Source organism: Toxorhynchites rutilus, chromosome 2 (assembly GCF_029784135.1).
Source record: "Toxorhynchites rutilus septentrionalis strain SRP chromosome 2, ASM2978413v1, whole genome shotgun sequence".
In the NCBI taxonomy this organism is placed as follows: Eukaryota; Metazoa; Arthropoda; class Insecta; order Diptera; family Culicidae; genus Toxorhynchites; species Toxorhynchites rutilus.
In genome coordinates, this window is record NC_073745.1 from 136,919,384 (window position 1) to 136,937,838 (window position 18,455).

General features: G+C 38.6%; 2 protein-coding genes across 3 annotated transcripts in view; both read right to left on the reverse strand.

Annotated features, from left to right (window-relative positions):
- The window catches only part of LOC129769762 (uncharacterized), a 125,004-nt gene that overhangs the window by 17,233 nt on the left and 89,316 nt on the right, over positions 1-18,455 (reverse strand). The window lies entirely within an intron of this gene.
- LOC129769761 (NEDD8 ultimate buster 1-like) lies at positions 7,379-9,943 on the reverse strand. 2 transcript variants are annotated; one of them, XM_055772225.1, is made up of 5 exons: positions 9,641-9,943; positions 9,286-9,545; positions 9,007-9,217; positions 8,708-8,950; positions 7,379-8,646 (listed from the first exon to the last, which is right to left on the reverse strand). In XM_055772225.1, exons 1-5 carry the CDS (start codon positions 9,770-9,772, stop codon positions 7,609-7,611), a joined length of 1,884 nt encoding a protein of 627 aa, XP_055628200.1. In that variant the 5' UTR covers positions 9,773-9,943; the 3' UTR covers positions 7,379-7,608. The 2 variants fall into 2 exon arrangements, with proteins under 2 accessions (XP_055628200.1, XP_055628202.1); XM_055772227.1 differs by having other exon boundaries at positions 9,667-9,797.

The window sequence follows — 18,455 nt, forward strand, 5'->3', positions numbered from 1 at the left end:
CAATTTCATTTGCAACATTAAAACAACAGTATTGCGATGACAGATTTCAACATTTCTATTTCTCAACATGTATCTATACAGTAAAAACTGTTTTGTGTGGTATTTGGAAAAATGAAGTCATCGGTCATTTTTTCCATCTTTGATATGTATTTCATCGCTCTACATAGGGACTGTGTCAGCTAATTCCTATTCTCATGTTTCGTTTCGTTCGTTTTAAAGTGTCAGTAGGAGCAAAGAGTTGATTTTATGATCAGCGCAAGTGAGTAGGCCGCTTATTAAAGTGAAAAAAGGAAATCGAATATTGATCACGAATGGAATTTTGGAGGTTTTGTATTCGGATAAGTCGTAAAGACAATCGAGACGATAATAATTGCGATCGATCTGTGTAACAGGTTAAAACCAATGACTCCGGTTTCTTATTTCTATTGTTTCGCACGTCAAACTTTCCCGCTATCTAAGGGGTCAAACAATGGTTGAATGCTATAAAAGCTCCACCACAATACTCTCCCCAGTTACACCATAAATCTAATTCTATGCCCGGATGGGGTAACTATCAAACTGTTATCCTTAGACATTGAATCAGTATCAATAAATCCAAAAACAGGTTGAGGACGGTCGATTGTTATAGACTGTGATTTTCCATGAATTTGTACGTCCATAAATTTGTCGTATCTCTTGAGCACTTTGAACGGTCCTTCATAAGGTCGTTGAAGTGGTTTTTTAACAGCCTCGATCCGGACAAACACATGAGAGCACTTTTTCAAATCACAATGAACAAACACAGTTTGCTTGCAATGATACTCGGGGTTACGTGGTTGAAGATGGTCGAATGTTTTTTGTAATTGCACTAGAAAATCTGACGAAGTCCCTCTGGATAACGCTCGAAGTATTCACCAGGCAAACGCAAGCATTGTCCATACACTAAGTCAGCCACCGAACAGTCCAAGTCGTCCCTGAATGATGTACGAAGGCCCAAAATTATCATTGGTAATCGATCGGTCGGTGTTTTGGTGTTTTGAATCCACTGCCATGATAGCTGCTTTCAATGTTCGGTGAAAACGCTCTACTATGCCATTTGCTTGTGGATGATACGACGTAGTTCGTAGGTGTTTGACTCCCATAATCTGAGCTTATTCTTGGAACAGATTCGATTCAAATTGTCTGCCTTGATCGGATGTTATTTGTTCCGGGACTCCGAATCGAGAAATCCACGTTGAGCCAAAAGCACGTACTACGGTTTCCGCTGTTATGTCAGTCAAAGAAATTGCCTCAGACCATCGTGTAAAACGATCAACGATGGTGAGCATATAGCGACTACCATTGAAAGTCGGCAAAGTTCCAACTAAATCCATATGTACATGGCGGAATCGAGCTTTGGGCACATCGAAACACTGGACTGCTGCTTTCGTATGCGAAGAATTTTTGATTGTTGACATTCGATGCAATTTTTGACATACACGCTAACGTCCTTATTCATGGAACGCCATACAAATCTGTCCGAGAGCAAACGACGAGTAGCTCTGATTCCGGGATGTGAAATACCATGAGGATACTGCAACACTCGTTGGCGATGCTGCTCCGAAACATAAGAGCGTACTTTCCCAGGAATAGAAACGTCACAGTAAAGCGGTTTCAAAGTAAGTGGTGTTTGACGTAATTCCAGTTTTAGTGAAGTCTTCGACGCTAACAGTGTTTGCAATTCAGTATCTCCAACCTGGTCAACAGCCAACTGTTCATAAACAATAGGTGAAGGAGTCGATATTACCCGGGAAAGAGCGTCGGCGATGGTATTACTGCTCCCACTGATGTGCCTAATGTCAGTGGTGAAGTTAGAGATATAATTCAAATATCTTTGTTCATGTGGCAGACAATTGTTAGCGAACGTAAAGGGTTTGTGGTCAGTGAAGATAATAAACTTTCTCCCCTCCAAAAGGTACCGAAAATACTGTACGGCTCTTTTTGCTGCAGTCAATTCACGCCCAAAGGTCGAGTAGCCGCGTTGCGCGTTTGAAAGTTTCTCTGAAAAAAACCCAAGTGGCCGCCAGTCATCCCCGTCGAATTGCTGCAGCGCTGCTCCAATAGCTGTGTTAGAAGCGTCAACCATAAGTGCGAGTGTATTTTTAGTGTCAGGGTAATGTAATAAAGTTGCGTCAGAAAGAGATTGTTTACATTTCATAAAAGCAACCCATGCCGCATCTGTCCAACATATTTTCCTCGTATCATTCTTTTTATTCCCTGGTATTAGTTCTTGAAGATCCAAACGATTCATTCCTCACGCATCCGCCATCCGATGCGTGAGGAATGAATCGTTTGTAGCCGTTGATAAGAGCTAAAAATCGTCGCAAATCTTTTAGGGTAGCCGGAAGCGTTAAATCGGTCACCGGTTTAACACGGTCTGGTAATGGTCGGTCACCTTTACTACAAACCAGATAACCCAGGAACTCAACTTTTTCTTGGGCAAACTTGCTTTTCTCCAAATTTATAACCAGTCCGTGCTCTCGTAAACGTTCAAAAACTATTCGTATGTGCCGCATATGCTCGTCGAGGCTCGAAGATGCGAAGCAGATATCGTCTATGTACACCACAACACATTCCAGGTCACCTAGGAGCTTATGCATGAAGCGCTGGAATGTTTGTCCAGCATTACACAACCCGAGCTGCATTCGAGGGAATTCGAACAGTCCAAATGGTGTTATCACTGCGGTTTTTTCGATGTCTTCCTTGTTGACGGGTATTTGGTGGTATGCTCGAATCATATCAAGAGAGCATACAAAAGGTCCTGTATATGGGGCACAGGGTAGCGATCTGGCACGGATACCTTGTTTAATGCACGGTAGTCACCAACGAAACGCCATTGCCATCTTTTTTCGGCACACAATGCAAGGGACTTGCCCAACTGCTTGACGAAGGGCGACACACACCGAGATCACACATCAACTTGAATTCTTTTTTAGCAACATTCATTTTGTCCGGTGACATACGACGAACTTTGAAAGCAATCGGCGGATTCCTGTTTTTCCATCGACGAGGCGACGATTTTTGAGGTCTACTAAATCGACCAGAAAATCTGCTCCAATTATAGCTACTCCAACGTCAGCGATTAGAAAATTCCAGCAAAACTTTCTTCGAAGTGCGAGGTCTGTATCGATATATTGTGAACCATACACTTTGATGCTACTACCATAAGCAGCGTGAAGTTGAATAGGCATGGGTTTCTTTTGTTTTTGTTCTTTTGTAGCAGGCACAATAGACACATCAGACCCGGTGTCAATCAAAAATTTTATATTACTCGAACGATCATAGATCAGAAAATGGCGACTTTCTGCCACTCCGTTCACCTCCGCCGAAACAGGGAACGACACATCAGTTTTTTCATTCCGAAAACTTGCAGGGTTGCCGACATCTAGTTGCATTACATCCGAATTTCTTAAGGTACCAGCAAGTTTCATCCGAAATGGACAAATCACGTACTCTCGAAGCAGAACGGTTTCTCGATGCTGATCTCGTTCTGAGCTTACGAATTTCTGCCGTCAATGAATCAATTTGTTCCTGCAGATCACTTTGAGGAGACCCTTCTGACTGTTTCGAAGTCAACGCATTTTCCCGTTGCTTCTGTTGATCGGCGAGCGCTGATACCATCGATACATTCGTCGACGATTCGACCATTTTATCAGCCATCTCAGCTAATTTGGTCAGACTTCCATCACTGATAGCGAGAATTGTTTTTATATTTGCTGGCATCCTTTGTGAAAACAACATTTTCAACAGCTCGTCGATTACGTTTAACCCCGTGGCCAACTCCTGCATTTCGGCTAAGAAGTGCGTATGTCGCAGATCGTCCATGTCCATGATCCCAACAATTGTTCCAATTTGCCTTGGGGTGACACCTCAAATCGGTTTATGAGGCGATTTTTCACGGAAAGATATTTGTCCTCTTCGGGAGGATTCGCAACGAGGTCAGATATGGTCAGGATGGTTTAATCTACTTTTGCGACAATATGATTGAATTTTGTATGGTTTCACACTACGTGTGCCAAGGCAAACTGAGCCTCTGCTTGGGCAACCCACATACCGGGATCCGACCGTCAAAAATCTGGCAGTTTTACAGCTACGGACGATGCCACGGGAACATTTTCTTCAGGCTGATCATGCATTATTCTCGCTGTTAAGACTATTACGTAGGGGTCACCAATTTGGAGGCATCGAGACGATAATAATTGCGATCGATCTGTGTAACAGGTTAAAAACTACTGACTCCGGTTTTTCATTTCTATTGTTTCGCACGTCAAACTTTCCCGCTATCCAAGGGGTCAAACAATGGTTGAATGCTATAAAAGCTCCACCACAGAATCATTAGGATTTGGGTGATTTTCTTAAGGAAACTTTTTTTATGCGGTCCCTTTCCACCGCATAACAAAAAGGTTCAAATTGTGTAGCGAACACGATTTTTTTGTGCGGTCCTTATCACCCGCGCATAAACAGATTTGCTTGTATAATAAAATAATCCTACGGTCAACTATGAGCGCAAACTTATCAATAATTTCCTCATAAAATAAAGGTATCTGCATTATCTCATAAAGGAAATCATTTTTCACAGTCATCATCATAATTCCGAATAACCGTTTCTGGTCAGATCTCGACCGCAAATAATTCTTGATCCGTCTAACAACTAAAAAAGTTCTTTCAACGGTTGCCGTTGTATTAGGCAATGTCAACATCATTCTGGCCAGCCGTTTCGGAGAAGGTTTGATGCAGGTTTTGTCCAACGATAATCGGAATTATGACCATAATTTTAAAAAATCCGTCAGCTTTTCACAAAGCTTCGCTTTATCGAATTTCGAGTTGTATGAAAGGAACATTTTCAAATTCCCAGTAGGGAATGCGAAATCGAAGTCGGCAAATTTTTCGTGATTCAACAAAGCGTCGAATTTGTATTCATCTAGTTCTTTAAATCGTTTCGTCATTTCGTCAATAATTTTGTCTAAAATCGATTCATATAAACGACGACAATTAATGTCGTTACTGTCATTCATAGTTTCGCCAGATACATCAATAGCATCTTTGAGCGTACTATCGAAATGATGATCTGCTTTGAGCTCCTATATAGAAGCAAGGTAAGCCTTGACGTTACGCACAAATTCTACTATGTATAATTCCTGTTTTTGCAAACATTGATGAAGAACATCCGTATGTGCAAAAATATTCGCAAAAAGTTTTTGCTAGAATACAGTATTGAACTCAAGCATGAATGCATGGAGACCTCTGGTTGTAGTAAAAGTTTCAGCATCTGCGGTCAAGGTAAATCTCACCCAAACGATCATTGATAGGTGCATAATTCAAATCAACTATTTTTGCAAACATATGGTATTTTGGTCTCCATAAATTGTTTCAATGTCTCGCTGCGTTTTGATGACTGCGAGAAAAATGCCGCATAAGCTGAGATCGTATTGAAAACCTTCGTAGCGTTGAGGCTGTTGTAGCCGTGGGCTGGCCGATCCTTTAAAAGCGCGCAGCTTAAGCGCCACTCCCGAAGGAGACTGCCCGCCAAGTTCGATATGCCCGGTTGAGACTCCCTTATGAGGGCGAGTTCTAGTACGACTACTTCCGTAATGGAAGTACGGATCGTTCCAGCCAGGCTACGATACCCTAACTAGAAATCAAAACCCAACTGAAGCCTCATCAAACTTCATTAAGCCTCAAAGAAAACGGTAGATCTCACCCGTGCCTGAATGAATCATCACAGGCCAGGTCGCTATTCCCCACCAGAGAGCGTAACCCAATGGAATTGCGAAAATCTATCATTCAAATTCCGCTAAGCGGAAGACGGATCACGACAAAAAAAATACACATAACATTTTACATATTTCCAAACATCAAATTGAATTATCTAGCTTTAATTGTATATAGGAACAAACGAACTACATTTAACATTTGGTTCCCATTTATTTCTATTTCTTAGGCCTATCTATTTCCTCTCTACTTCTTGTTTTCACGCATGTGTGTGTGTCTGAGTCATGACTCATTAAGTTTCATCGTGCTTTGTGCTTTTGTCTAATTGGTTGTGCTTTGTGCTGATGCTTTTATGGATGCTGCATTGTCCGGGAATTACGTCACCGGAACAATGACTTTTGTTGGACACGCCTTTGTCTCACTGTGCCCTTTTTCCACTTTTGGAACGGTACGTAATGAAAATCCCCGTGGCGTCCTCACTGGACGCCACCTTCCACAATAGCATGTGATTGGAACGGACTCACCAAATCGTTTCAAGCTTGTTTCGAAAGATGAATCGCTGCTGCTGACGTCGTTGCTTGGAGGGAGCTTTTATTCTGCTAACTCGCTGTGTCGATATCGATTTGATTCTCGCTGCTGTGGGGTGCGGTGGGCGAACCAATTCTTTCGTCCCGACTCGACGATGTCTGAGAAGGATAGTGCAGCCCAATTTTGAACAGGCACATTAGCACTTTGTTGATTATTCTACCAATTGGTATAATTAAATTACCTTTCTTCAGCTATTAGCACTGACACGCTTTTTAGCGATTTACTTTGCACACCACACAAGATTATCCTACTATAATAACTAAATTTTACATCTGGAAATAACGTTAACTTACAAAAAATATATATATACTTAGCACAACTTATTGCTCACGAACAAATTCGCGCACTTCCACAGTTTTAAGCAATCAGCAGCAGAATGTGCGAGTCCGGAAATCCTCAGCTCAGGGAAAGTGAAATCAGGCTAATTAATTCCCTTTTCCCGAAACTTATCGGCCGCACTCGGAAATCCAAGACTAAAGCTGGCCGTCTCATTCTAGTGTCGAAATACCGCTTCCCAGCTTTCGCGATCAAGAAGCAGCATACTAGAAAGCTCTCACGGGAATCTCTCCCGGACTCTCAGATCTGAATATTGGCACAGTGAGGCGAATAAGCTTTACACAGTTTTTAATATCGGTTCAACCCACACACTTATTATCTACCTTAGGGCAAATACATACAGAGTATGTTTTGCCCTAGAACATTTAAACTGCTGACCGCTACACTGTGTTGCGTGCAGATTGGGTGTGTAATCAAGTGTAACTATCATATTATATTCTTCACGGCGGGTTTGTGTTCCACCAAAATATAAAATAAAATAAGGATATTCAGGATAATATGGAAATCACAACAAATAACCTTCGATAACTCCTCATCCATGTTACAAATGTGAAATAATATACATTTTATTCTGAGATTGTCTACCTGTCCTATGAACAGTTTGAACAGGCGGACGAGAAGCCTCTGATGATTACCGGAGAAAGTTTCGAGTTGCACACTCTAAAAAATACGCATAGTCCTAAACTGGTACTATGCTTCTTTCCCCTAAAGATTACAGAATATATGTTTCGATAAAAATCTTTTATTATGAGTAATATATAATTTTGTTGTAAATTTTGATTCACGGACACTGGTATAAAAATATAATAAACATCATCTCCAAAATAAAATAATTAAAACAATGATCGGCTACAGAGGATCATAGGGTCAACATAAAATCTTCAAATCTACAACATTTCACACCAGGTCGCCTAATCTTTAATGGCACTATGTTGTTAGCTTTTATGTTTTTCCCTATTCCATGTTCAACATTTTTTTATATTCGTTCAGAATATTCGCTTCTTCAATTAGTGGCACATCCAAATAGGTGTCACTATTTGTATCCATGTCCTTCGAAAAACTTTGATACAGTATTTCCATCATCTCGGCCTTCGTGTCCTGCGAGGATTTTGATCTTTTGCACGCCGGCGACAAAGAATTCGGACATTCATCCGACTCGCCACCACTGGTTTCATCCGTTGTCATGCTTCGAGTAGAGGAAGAAGTACTCGGCGATTGTTCGTCAACTGGGCTATCCGGTGTATCATTTTCTTCGCTTCTCCGAGCGTTGATGAGGAGTTCGACTGCCTCCTCATAGTTATTTATTGTTTGCTTCAGAGCGGCTTGAGCCGCATCCTTCTTAAATCCCAGATCGGCAAGTTTGGCTATCAATTTTTTGGGTGGGATTGTTGCATCGATCAATTCACGTTTCAAATCGGCTTCGTTAGTTTGAAGCTCATTCAGGGCATTCATTAGATCGTTTCCTGCTTTTTTCAAAGCAATTGCAGCCAACGATTCGTTGTAACCCATTTCGACAAGCTGATCCAGTCGCTCCATATTGATGCGATTACCATCGGGATTGTTATAGCCAATGTTTTTGTAGAGCTGTTTTTCGCGCTTCGATTTGCTCGAATTATCAGCAACCATCTGTCTTCGATTGTTGATAAATTCAATTGCTGCTTCAACGCAATTGCAAGTGGCTCGTAGAGCTATTCTAGATTCGGACAATTCGAAACCACACTCCAGCAGGGTTGACAAACATTGATCGTCTATTTTCAGCGACTGCAACTCAGTTTCAACCACTTTAAACATCATTTTGGCATCATCGCGTTTGTTTTGGTGGAAGTATAGGACGGCTTTCAGCAGATGAAGTCTGGCAAGCAGTGCTTTCTCGTTGCATTGCAGATTTCCTTTAATGGCAGTGACGCGGTTCAAATTGTCGCCATAACTTTGGCGTAATTTTTTCTCAGCCAGATGTATTCGTTGCTCTGCATCTGGCAACTGGTTAAGATTCTACGAGTGGAAAAAAATATGTTCTTAATATAAATAATACAAGATTGTTTCTGTACTCTACCTTCAAACAAAGATAGCACCAAACAATATCGAGGTTGAGCAAGGCATAATTATCAACCACTGTTAGAAATTGTGAATTGCACATACGGAAGTCACTATCAGCCTCGAGAAAAAGCAGCAAAGCTTCTTCGAAATTATTTTTGCGCAAAGCTGCTTTTCCTTTCTCGTTGAGAGTCAGTGCCATCAGAAGCGCCTTCTTCTCGTGTTGAGGTAGATGCAATGCATTTCCATCCTGATCCTCTAACTGGGGGAAAATCAATCAGTTAGCATAAATAACAATACCTGAGGAACCAAACTAACGCTCAGAAAATCAGATCGTTCATTATCGTTGATAATCAGCTCCGCATCGGCTCGTATCCTACGAACGCGGTCGATTGCGTTATTCTCTTTCTGGATGTCGTCTACGGTCTGAGCCATGACCAGGGCCATAATGATGGATCCATTTGAGACATTCTGCTCGGAAAGCGTCCGTTCACTACGCAACACTTTACCAGTGCACACAAGTTTTATTCTTTGAATAAAAAAATATGGTTACATCATCAAAAGCAGCACTTTAGGACAATGCATCGCAACATTCACCTTTGAATATCCACTTCCAGTCTTTGTGCTACCTTCACCATCAGTTCCTGTACACTGGTGGAGGTTTTTATTTTCACTTCAAAGAGTTCAGTAGCAGCACCTTGTCTGGGCGCTCGAATCTTCAGTGTCGCCACGCCAGTTTTCAGGAATTCGTCCTTGCTGTTAAGTTTATCTAAAGCATTTTGCTGCAGCTTTCGAATGGTTCTCAAGCAGTCTTCCAGTGCAATATTCAGATTCTCGTGGAATGAGTTCGCCAGTTTCTAGAAAAGAATAAAGGCATTATTAATAATCACGATGAAATTATTATAATCTTATATCGGATTGTGTAATTCCCTGATGAATCACAGTTCATTACCTCAATTTTTGGCTGGTTGTACTCACGGGTTAGGGAATTATAGTATGGAAGTTGCCACAGTTTCACATTCTGCTGGTTGAGTTTGGCACGAATTTGAATCACATAATTCTCTTCTTCCAAATCGTTCGTCATGTTCACGGTCACAGAGTGGCTAACGATAGACTGATGATCGTCGTGAAAATTCAATCGGACTGTGATGGCTGACTACGCAATGACAAAGATGTTGGTAGAATTCGTGTTTTTTCCCGATCAGATCAAAACAAACTGACAGAGCAAAACAAAAGAAGTAAATGTAAAGAAAGACGTAATAAAGAGATGTATAAAAACAAATCATATTGAGTGCTGTACAGAAGTATGACTGTTTGTTAATCTCAGATTGTGAATTTACTCTTCCTGTGGAAACACTGAAATAAAATATCATTTGGAATTTTGATTTATTTTTGTAGTATTTTATTGATATTGAATTTTCGATACAGTTTTTTGCCTCTAATTAGACATCTAGCTGATTGGACAGACCATTAATGCGGCACGAATACTTGGACATTTGATCTTATAATCGAACATTTTTGTAAACATCCTTCGTGCAAGATCAATTTTTTAGAGTGTTTTCAACAATTTTCCAACCATCTTAGTAGATTATGTATATTGTACACTTTTCTAATGGTTTGTTAGGTTTAAAACCAATTCAGCCAAATAGGTCGAGTAGATCCTGATAGGTTGATACCACCAGCTGAAGAAAGATGGTTTCGAGAAAAACGCGTTTAAAAATTCGTATAGCAATACTATATGGTCGAGGAAAACCTTAGAGGCGAATGAACTGCAAAGTTCAAAGCAGCTCAAAAACAAAGAAAGGAATGGAACGAGGAAATAGTAAACGCGGTGCGGTGCGATGCGATGCGGAGCGATGAATTGGAGCTCATCGCGTACTATGACATACTGGTCGCATTAGACCCAGGAGCTAGACAACAATTGAATATAGGCTACCCAAAATCAAATTCAAATGGCGTCATTTGTTTACCAACATATCATTTGCGAGGATTTAAATAGTTGAAATCACGGAGATAGTATGCTTTATTTCAAACTGCATGAGCGATTTTCATATTTCGGTTTCACATGAAGGTGTTCACATTTAACATGGAGTTTAAAGTTAGCCACTATTCGACTATATAACCGGACCGAGTTGTAAACAACAGTAATTGGCAGAACCAAAGTGTCAGTGAACCGCAGCAATATTGGGTACACTGGCAATATAACGGTTTTGACGTTTTAGTCATACCCCTGTTTAGACCGCGCGTTTTTTGATGTTTCATTCCACTCCATTCCACATGTAAACAACCCAGAACAACAATGCCAGACATAATAACATGCCTTCATTTAGTAAACAATTGAATTGTGAGATATTTAATTCAGTAATAAATTGTATGTATGCGATATTTTTCTCAATAAAAGCTTCAACCGAACATCTAAATTGAAAATAATAGTTTAACAGCTCAATTTTTATTTTCGTTCGACGAGTTCGGTTGTGAAGATATTTATGAAAATCGTCTGGCAATCATCATTTGTGTTCACTCGCGGCAAAACACCCCACAAACAATTTCGCCGCATTAAGATCCGCATCGCATCGCGTTTACTATGTCAGGTCCAATATGCTGAAACGATAGGTGTTTCGTTGTTGTATGGTTATGGTTTCATATCAACTCGTTGAGGAAAATAACTGAAGAAAAAATAAGCAAATTATATTCGTGGAAAAAAGTGCACTCTCTTAATCTAATTTATATCTCAAATATCAGCAGTATTGCCACGGTGTTTACAAAAATTCGCGTTGACGGCATTAAGCTTCGTATACAAGTTTAGAGGAGCGTCAAAGATAATGGGGCCTATTATAGAAATCGAATCGAGGATTCGATACAATCACTATCACTATCACACCGAGAAAAATCTGGAACTATAGAAATCGAGGAAAACAACACGATTCGTTACTCTGCTCGAATGTCAGTGGCGGTGCAGAAATATTTTGAAACGAGTTTGAAATGTTTCACAAAGCACTATAGAAAGGATGCCAACACATTTTTTTTTGAGACATCTGCTATGAAAATTATAAATATTTATATTTCCAAAAGTGTTATTATGGTTATGTTTTGGAGAAAACTGATAAAACTGATGAACTGGTTTGGAAGACATTTCAGCTTTAGCATATGGTATAGAAAGTTTGGTATAGTATAGCAATAAAAAAAGAAAATTGCTGGCAAAAGTAAGTAGGAATAAGTAGGAAATTCGGTTGAAAGTAATTCAAATAAAGAATAAAAATAAAATCATATTATGATAAAATTTACTTATGAAGTTATATGTACTCCCGCTTTTCCTTAACCGGAATTCTATTTGAACTGCCTCTACAAAAACCTCGAGCAATGTTTACATTCGCTTTCATTGGTTCAACGAGTCGTTCAAACTGATGGTGATTTGTCTGTCCACTCATTTTTAACCACTGAAATATGCAAATGGTCACTTAATCAAAGATAGTCCTACGTCACCCTTGCGGTTATACCACAGATATAACCCACTTCCTGTTTTTTTTCTCGGGGTTTGGATCGATTATTCGACGTATATTTTTTGTTTGCTTCGTTTATTGGCTGCGCAGTATTCGTTCGATTGATAATCGGTTTCTGTAGAAAGTATTCGATGAATCGATTAATCGAACGATTATCGGGGATCACAACGAGCCCGCGCTCGCGCTCGCATCGCATTCACTATGTCCTCGGTCTATCCCTTGAGGTGATCTCATACTTCTGGCTGAACTTTCCAACGGAATAAAATATAGAAAATAAATTTAGGACAACATTTCTAAGAGCATAAGAAATGTTTCTATGATGGTATGACACCCCTCCCTTCTCTGAAATGGTGAGGGGGTCCAGTAAAAATAATACACATATTTCAATCAAACATATTCCAACCAAACATGACAATGGATTTTTTTATGTGATAGAACGCACTCCTATATCTTATTCTATCTAAATAAATAAAAATGGATCACCGAAAGTGTTGATAAGAGCAAAACTCGAGGAAAGGATTGTCCGATTTAGGGCTGTCTTTATTCAATCATATTTTCTGTATCAAACATTTATTCCATGTAACGGTGAAACATGTTATTTGCCAGTGATTGAAAAATCATGAACGAGAATTGTGTCTGAAAATAATCTGATATTGTAATGACGAGATTTGGTAGTACTAGGAATTCTATAGTAAAAGGTAATTTTAAAGGGTAGTTTAGAAAATCAATTAATGAACAGTTCAACGATTGGACCTATGAACGTGCGCTCAGTAAAAAAACGTGAATGTGATAACGAACAATAAATTTTGGGTGGGACGAAGTTAGCCGCTAGTTCAGAATAAATATATACATATGTAAACGGGTTGTACATTTATCATAATTTCAAATTGTATAAAGGAATTATATAAATCATTATATAAATTCACGTTAGTGTAAACGGTTGATGCGATTTCCATAAATCTCATCATATTTTTTCACATGAATATATCCCACCGTTAGCCTGAGTGGCAATGAAGGCATGGACAAAACTAATCATCGGAATCAAAGAACCGACCATGTGCATTTTGTTTATTGGCCCAAAAAAATGACCTATGCAAAATTTCAACTCAGTCGGACATGATTTAGGGGTGCCTCAATACGCTCAAAGTTTTGATTTTTTTACCCTCGGAAATCTTCCAATGGGGGAGTACATGAAATTAGGAAAATCGAAAAAAAAGGTTTTTAATGCCAAATCACTTCAAAATGCATAAACGATTTAGTATTATCTCGAAAAAAAATTTTTGGCCGAAAATCGAACTTTTAGGGCTTAGCCTGAGTGGCCAAAAAATCAAAATTCTGAGTGCTTTGGGGCACCCCTAAATCATGTCCGATGCAAAGGTAATTTTTGGGCCAAAATACAAAATGTACATGATTGGTTCTTTAAATTCGATGATTATTTTTTTCCATACCTTCATTTCCACTCAGGCTAAGTCCCAGAAGGTCGTTTTTTCACAAATCAAATTGACACCAGATCACGTTTTATGAATTTTTAAGTTATTTGGCATCGGATTTCCAAATTTCATGTTCAAAGTTTCGTTATATTTTCGCAGCAAATAACATCCAAATGCAAACATCGATGTATAAGACTTTTAAAAATAAGAACACTCATTAATGAAGATAATTAAGTTGTTCAGAAAGTTCGTGCGGCCACTGATGATGGTTAGCAGAATTAGCACTACAGTTATCTAAAACCATCGTTTATAAGCATCCAGTGATGCTTGGTTACGTACATCGCTACAATGGTAGGATTCCATACAATTCTAACGAAAAACTTTTTATGGATTGCATCTTAATCTGAGAATCGCTTCATAAAGGTAATGACGTTTTGAAGAAAATCGTGACTTGTGATGAGAATGGATCAGTAACAACAATGTTTTTTTTTATTCAAATCGTTTATTTTTACAGGCTCAGTTACATAAGTTTAAAGGAGCCGAGCTCCTTACTGTTTTGTTACTAGTATATATACATTTTTCCTTAATTCTAATGTTAATAATATAGGAAACCGATTACTCGCGGTCGACTCGAGTTTAGAAGGGTGACATATTTTCTTCAGGAAAAGGAGGGGCTAACGACAATGTTGAGCGGCATAAAAACTTGGCGTATGCGAAATGAACTCAAAATCCGAAATGAACCCCAAATCTTCGCCGGAAGAAAGTCATACTCTGTTTCTGGTGGGAGGTTCAATACAGTGGTCCAAAGCACTTGCAGTTCGTTCAGGAAGACACTGTTATTCGATCGCATTTTCTCATGGGCTCGACTTTAAAAGGGCGTGCGAGTTGCCTAAATTCGACATTATTCGTGATAAATTATGGTCATATATATTTTCGATTTATCATTTTAATCAATTGAATCTTGGTGTAATATTCGTTGCTACAAATGCTCCAGACCGCAATGTTTTCAACTTAGTTCCAAGTTCGAATTACATAACGCATTTTTGGCGGTTGGGTCTGACTTGGTGAAACCCTTTACGTTAGCCAGCTGGCGGTGGCAATGGTTGTCCCTCTATGTAGGGCCTCTTTCTACAGTGACCTATGGCGATCTCCTCTGGTTCTTGCACATAGAAAAATAAGAAAAGGCCCACTGGTTGATCGGACTCAACTAGTTACGTTAAATACCGTGGCGTTCCCATTGTAATCTCTTGCCAATTACCTTTTCTTTTTTTTTTAATATTTGAATTAACGATGCTCACGGTTATAGAACAATTTGAGCTTTAAACAACCTAATGAACAAACAACACTTAACATTACTATGAACTACATATATAAATCTAGGGCATTTACTTTTCACGACGAGCACTTCTACTCCCGGAGACGGTCTCTAACAGAAAGAAAGACCGCACATAATGGACAAAAGGGAACAATGCCGACAGGCCGAGCACAATCATGCCCTATCCTTCTGAGCTAAAGTTATGTGGCCTCATTCATGGACGCGACATCTCATCTCCTCGAACCGGTCCATTGTTCTGCAAACGCGGCCCCTCAGATGAGTAAGTGGGGAGCTTTTAACGACTCGTCAATGGCTGGCTTTGCTGTCTTTTTTATCAGTGATGGCAGAGTCATCGCTTTAGATGCCAATGAACAACTGTTACAAAGTATAGTAGGGCGGATAGTCGATCCTAGTCAAATTGGTGAAACCCTGTGCCTATCATATTGACGAGGTCATTCGTTCTGGAGCACTGCCTGTAACCCTCCTATACTGAGGCATACGGTCTCACAGACCGGAAAATCAAACCAAATTCTGCTTTGAGGGGGCTGAATTAAATGACCGAACGAAGTTGAAGAAAATATATTTTCTAGAGTTGTTTCATTCATTTATATCCTTCCCTTTAAATAAATACCAATAACACCTAAAAAGTACACAATAGCAATATAACAGTGATACGTACGGTCTGTGAAACCGTGCGCGAGTATACGAATTATGATTTAGCGCGCGTGTACAGGAGGGTTAACTCTTCCAGTTTCGAGCAGTGATTGTTGGTACTTATAGTAGAAGCTCATAATACAGACTTCTTCTCCAATTCCTTCAGACATAGAACATGGCTTTCTTCGGATGATGACTTGCTTTTGGGGAAGCTAATGGTGACTCATTTCGCCTACACCATACATGCTCAAAATCGTTGTAAATGATTCACTCTTTATCGCCAGATTAGCTTGAAAAACGTTGTGTTTTCAATACGTTTATTAAGATATTGCAGATCAGATATTCTTAATATGAGTCTCGATTTAGCCGTCTTCAGCAGTGACACGAATCCGTTCAACTTATTACTTTAAAGGCATCGTTTTGCGTTCTTATAGCGAATTCGTTTTTAAAACTGAGTCAGTGCCAAACTGACTCTTTAATAAAAAAACGTTTTCAGTTTCACGAATGCGGTGATTTGTTGGTGTGCGTTATATAGTCTGATTTGTTTATATTTACGACGGCAAATGTACAGTGTCGACGTCTGGTGGTGATATTAGTGCTTGGGAGGTAAATTGTTCTCCATCAGATCAGAAGGGCCAAGTGCAGTGTAAACATATAAAAGTTTAAATGAAAATTTTTACTTAATATTGTTTGATTACCTAACACATGTAGTTCTGACACTCACTTAACCATTTGTCGATGCATTTCCTGTTTGTTCCACAAATAATTACTATTATAATATAAAACCATCATTAGACACAGTTTTCGTTCAATATTCTGCGATATCGGAAAAAACTTTTATTTAATCACATAAAATAAATATTCGATACGTTAAAGTAAATTTTCATTCATAATTTTGATTTTGAAATTTATTCCACCTGAATATCCATCATTATTTTCACCTCCCAATGAAAGCACACGTAGCTTAATGCCGTCTACTATACTCTTCAAAATCAGAATCCGAATTGGATTACGATTCCAATAATACAAAAGCAAAAGCAGCAGGTTTTCCATTTTCATAGTCTTTATTTTTAGATTTTCCAAAACAATATTCGGAACTTGACAGTTCAGTATAGTTGTATTGGTGAACCCGAGTGCCAACCCGTGAAACATCTCAGTGCGAAACTAACAGCTTTCGGGGCGAACTAGTGCGACACTGAGTGCGAAACTGAGTGAATAAAAAAACGTTTTGACAGCAGTTAGTGCGGCACTGGGGTTGAAACTGAACAAAAACGAATTCGCTATTACTCGATCAATTTGATTCAGAGCTGCATTTTTTCATTAATATCACTGACAATTGACGAGCCACGTTAGTCACTTCCTACTGACAAAAATCGTGGTTAAATGGTGACTGACGGAGTACGATGCAATACTTTGTATATTACTGAGCATCGTCAATACCACCCTTAGGGCATCCATATACAGTCGAAGCTCTCTATAGCGACAATCTTTATAGCGACAAATCTCTCTATAACGACATATCCAAAGGTCCCTTCAAAATCACATAGAAATTCTTTTCTTTATAGCGACATTTCTCTATAACGACCATTGTCTGTAACGACACATTACCGCTCATACAAATCATTCTCTATTGCGACAATTTTCAAGGTCACGCCATGCACAGTTCAATAATAACGAGCTTGATTGAACTTAGTATATGACTATGAACGAAAATAGTCAATATTATGTTTTCATCCTTTAGGTATCTCTTTTTGCTTCAAGCGGTGGCAATACCAATTTTAGGTATGATAGGGATAGTAAAAGGGGAAATACCCACCTAAGATACATACATCTCCACTCACAATGTGTCTGTCACAATATGTAAGCTAGAATATTGATTGGATTTAACTATGTTAGCATCTGATCTCCAATGAATCGATTAATAACTTTTGGTTAAAAAAACACTTGTGATCACTATATACTCACTCATCACACTAACTGGAATCACACAGTGAAACGTTACAGAACTGCGCTCAAAAAACGAGTCTGCCAAACAATAAACTCTCTTATACCAAGATAGTCTTTCTTACGCTTGGTATCGAAGTTGCTAAGGATTAAATCCATGCTCATTTACCTATTGATATGTCATTTCTTAATGATTCCGTTATCATTTACAGGCCCTTTATGAGGTATGTGATAGATGCAAATTCGGACGGGAAAGTATGCCATGGGCAAAACCCTCTATCTATCTAGAACATTGATTGACAATAGGATGTGGTGATCGATACCCATGAAAAATAGACTATTTTACTGAATGACAACTAAACAATAATTAACTCTCTCTTTCTCACTCACACACATGTCAATAGCGAAATGTCACGCTGGAAATTTTAAATCCTCAATCTATTTCTTGAATCTTTCAAATTATTTTAAATGGGTATACTTGTTTGAAACATTGGATGGGTTTGGAGATTATTCTTTGCTAAAATTCGTATGAAAAAATACACTATTGCACCTCTATGTTGAGGTTCCTTATGAACTAGAAATCAAGATAATTTTTTTGAACATGCGAACAACAATTCCAAAAACAAACTCAAAGTGAAAAAAAAAAGTTGGGGTAAGACTGGATTTGCATCAATCTTCAATGTTCAAGCCGAATATTCCAGTGAGAAGCTGAATCATCTATATATATATATATATCTATATAGATATATATATATATATATATATATATATATATATATATATATATATATAGTAAGATATATATATATATATATATATATATATATATATATTTATATATATATATATAATATATATATATATATATACTATATATATATATATATATATATATATATATATATTATATATATATATCTCTAT

What these genes read in the sequence shown, in the direction of transcription:
- LOC129769761 (XM_055772225.1), bottom strand. Translation starts at nt 9,772, where the DNA reads ATGACGAACGATTTGGAAGAAGAGAATTATGTGATTCAAATTCGTGCC. An exon ending in CTGGAAGTGGATATTCAAAG is followed by an intron (nt 9,218 to 9,285) that starts GTGAATGTTGCG and finishes TTTTATTCAAAG; the next exon opens with AATAAAACTTGTGTGCACTG. An exon ending in GGTGCTATCTTTGTTTGAAG is followed by an intron (nt 8,647 to 8,707) that starts GTAGAGTACAGA and finishes TTCCACTCGTAG; the next exon opens with AATCTTAACCAGTTGCCAGA.